Source organism: Austrofundulus limnaeus, unplaced genomic scaffold (assembly GCF_001266775.1).
Source record: "Austrofundulus limnaeus strain Quisiro unplaced genomic scaffold, Austrofundulus_limnaeus-1.0 Scaffold274, whole genome shotgun sequence".
In the NCBI taxonomy this organism is placed as follows: Eukaryota; Metazoa; Chordata; class Actinopteri; order Cyprinodontiformes; family Rivulidae; genus Austrofundulus; species Austrofundulus limnaeus.
In genome coordinates this window covers 623869-626237 of record NW_013952676.1, presented here as the reverse complement: position 1 = coordinate 626237, position 2369 = coordinate 623869, and the positions used below count along the sequence as shown (strand labels likewise).

Sequence of the window (2369 nt, the reverse complement as noted above, 5' to 3'; positions counted from 1 at the left end):
ATATTATAGTTAATGTATATTTTATAGTTAATATATATTTTATGGAAAATATTTCTCAAGAGATTTGACCTGTATCTAACTGTACAATTTAAATCCAAACCTCAACAAAATGTAATATACTCTAATGGTGTGCAGTCAACCTCATTTATTTACAGCTGAAACATCTGTAGCTGACGGTCCGGTCCATCGCTGACCGTATTTCAGATGTTGGTCCGGTCCGTTTCTAACCTTTCACAGGAAATTAAAAACAGGTATAGAAACTCTGGTCCAGAAGACGTGTGTCAAACAAGCAGAATAAAGCATTTCTATAAGACCCTGACAAATTGAAGTCCTGGTCTGGTTCAGTTCTGATCAAAGGTTTTAAAGCCAAAGTAATCATTGTTTTTTGTTTTGTTTTGTTTTGTTTGGTTTGGTTTTGTTTTTTTGCCACAAACAGCTGCCTTCTGTGGTGGTACAGAAACACCAGTCAGCTGTAGCTGCCGGCTCACTTCTGCTTTCATTCATMATTTACATAAACACAAAACCTAGCATGAAGCTTTCTACACAGAAATGTAAAAATTAGAATTTACAAAATGTCTCCAAGGACATGTACAACTCCATTTCTTTGTACATTTAGAAAAAAAATCAAATAAAAGAAAATGTTCAATTTACAGTTTTTTTTTCCAGAAAATGTCACTGGACAGATTTTATTGTCATTTCATGAAACAAGTGAACTTCATGATAAGTTGGATGTATGATGGAGCTCTGTGTTTCCTGTCATTTATAGAGACAAACTGGGACCCACATTCTAACAATTAGGTTTGTTGTTTGTCTCGTTGTTTGTAGCCCACATGGATACTTGTATGAAAAACAGGCCATCCTTGAATATATTCTTCACCAGAAGACAGAGATCGCTAAAAAGATGAAGGTAAGCAGTTAATTCTGTCTCAGATTCAGAAGAATTCACCGTACGGTCTGACTACGTCAACAAAAACAGTCTTCTCTGCACATTGTTGTTGATTTAGCTGTGATCAGACTGCTCACCTGCAGGACAGACAGTTCAAATAAGATTTACTTATTTTTTATACTAAATAAGTTTATCTTTTATTTATTAAATTGTATTTTTTCCTTTGTTAATGTGATGTTGTGAATGTAGAATAATAAAAAATGATAATTTTAAAGATCGTATCATCGTCATGTTGAGTTTTTACTTTATAAACAAATAAGTGAAGGACTGACAGAGTCTACGCTCAGAGTGCAGTTTGTGTTAAACGCTGCGCTCACTGAACTTTCAGCCATAACAATATGACYGCCTGCCTGTTGCTAGTCATTCTCACACCATCCTGTCCAGATGTGGACTACGGTAGACCCCTGGTGGTCTGCAGTGGTCCCTGACACAAAGCTGTCTGTAGCAGATCCTYTCAGTCGTGAAAGTCTTGCATCATGTTTGCCAGTTGAACTCATCCCAAAGATGTTTGTCTAAATTAAATCCTGGATAATTCATAGAAAACAAACGTAAACCAACACAGTCCTCTGCAGGCCCTGCTGAAACACCCAGGTGGTCTTTAACTGCTGTGTTCATGACTTTAGTGATGGTGGGGTTTTGTCAGCTCTTGAATGTGTTCAGCTCTGATGTTTGCTCTGCTGCAGGCGTATGAGAAGCAGAAACAAGCTCTGAAGACCAACAACCAGCTGGAGTCCAAATCTGAGGAGCGACAGAGGGCAGAGAGGTTTAAAACCAGTGAGAACAGCATCGTGTCCAAACCCATCAACCCCTTCTCAACTGGTGCGTGTCCCACAGCTGCATCCCCTCTGTSTCATTAACCACATGTAAAGAGTTTGTTGGAGGAATAACGATGTGGACACGTGTCTTCTTCAGGGCAGAACAAAGACGGTGAGACGAGCGGGTCCCAGGCCAGCTCCGGTGAATCCTCCACAGCTGCTGCAGCTGCCGGCTCCAGCCAGAGTCTGCCCAGCTTCTGGATCCCGTCTCTGACGCCTGAAGCCAAGCCCACACTCCTGAAGAAACCAGTGAGTCTGATTCTTCTGYAGAGCACGTGCAGCATCAATTTATCAGTCTGTCAGGGTCTCTGAGAGTCTGCCAGGTGGTCCCTGCAGCCTCTAAAGCTTTCAGTGAGAAGGAGCTGAGCTGACCCAATGAAGCCAGTTCTGTGTGTGTCTGTGTGTGTCTGTGTGTGTCTGTGTGTGTCTGGGTGCAGAAACCTGCAGTTTACCTTCCTGTTGAATCACAGAAACATTTCTTTAGAAACCAGCAGAGGGCGCCTGTAGCCCCAGAACCTGACCCACGTGTTGCACAGACTACAACCTTTACTCTCATGGTGTGTGTGTGTGTGTGTGTGTGTGTGTGTGTGTGTGTGTGTGTGTGTGTG

At 41.7% G+C, this 2369-nt stretch overlaps 1 protein-coding gene across 1 annotated transcript in view; it reads left to right on the top strand.

The window, feature by feature from the left end:
• Positions 1 to 825: 825 nt before the first annotated feature.
• nosip (nitric oxide synthase interacting protein) overlaps positions 826 to 2369 on the top strand; it is a gene marked incomplete at its 5' end in the record, with an annotated part of 6180 nt that continues 4636 nt past the window's right edge. The window contains 3 exon segments of the mRNA XM_014020976.1: positions 826 to 907; positions 1630 to 1765; positions 1859 to 2010. Of these exon segments, the coding sequence (XP_013876430.1) occupies positions 826 to 907; positions 1630 to 1765; positions 1859 to 2010 (370 nt within the window).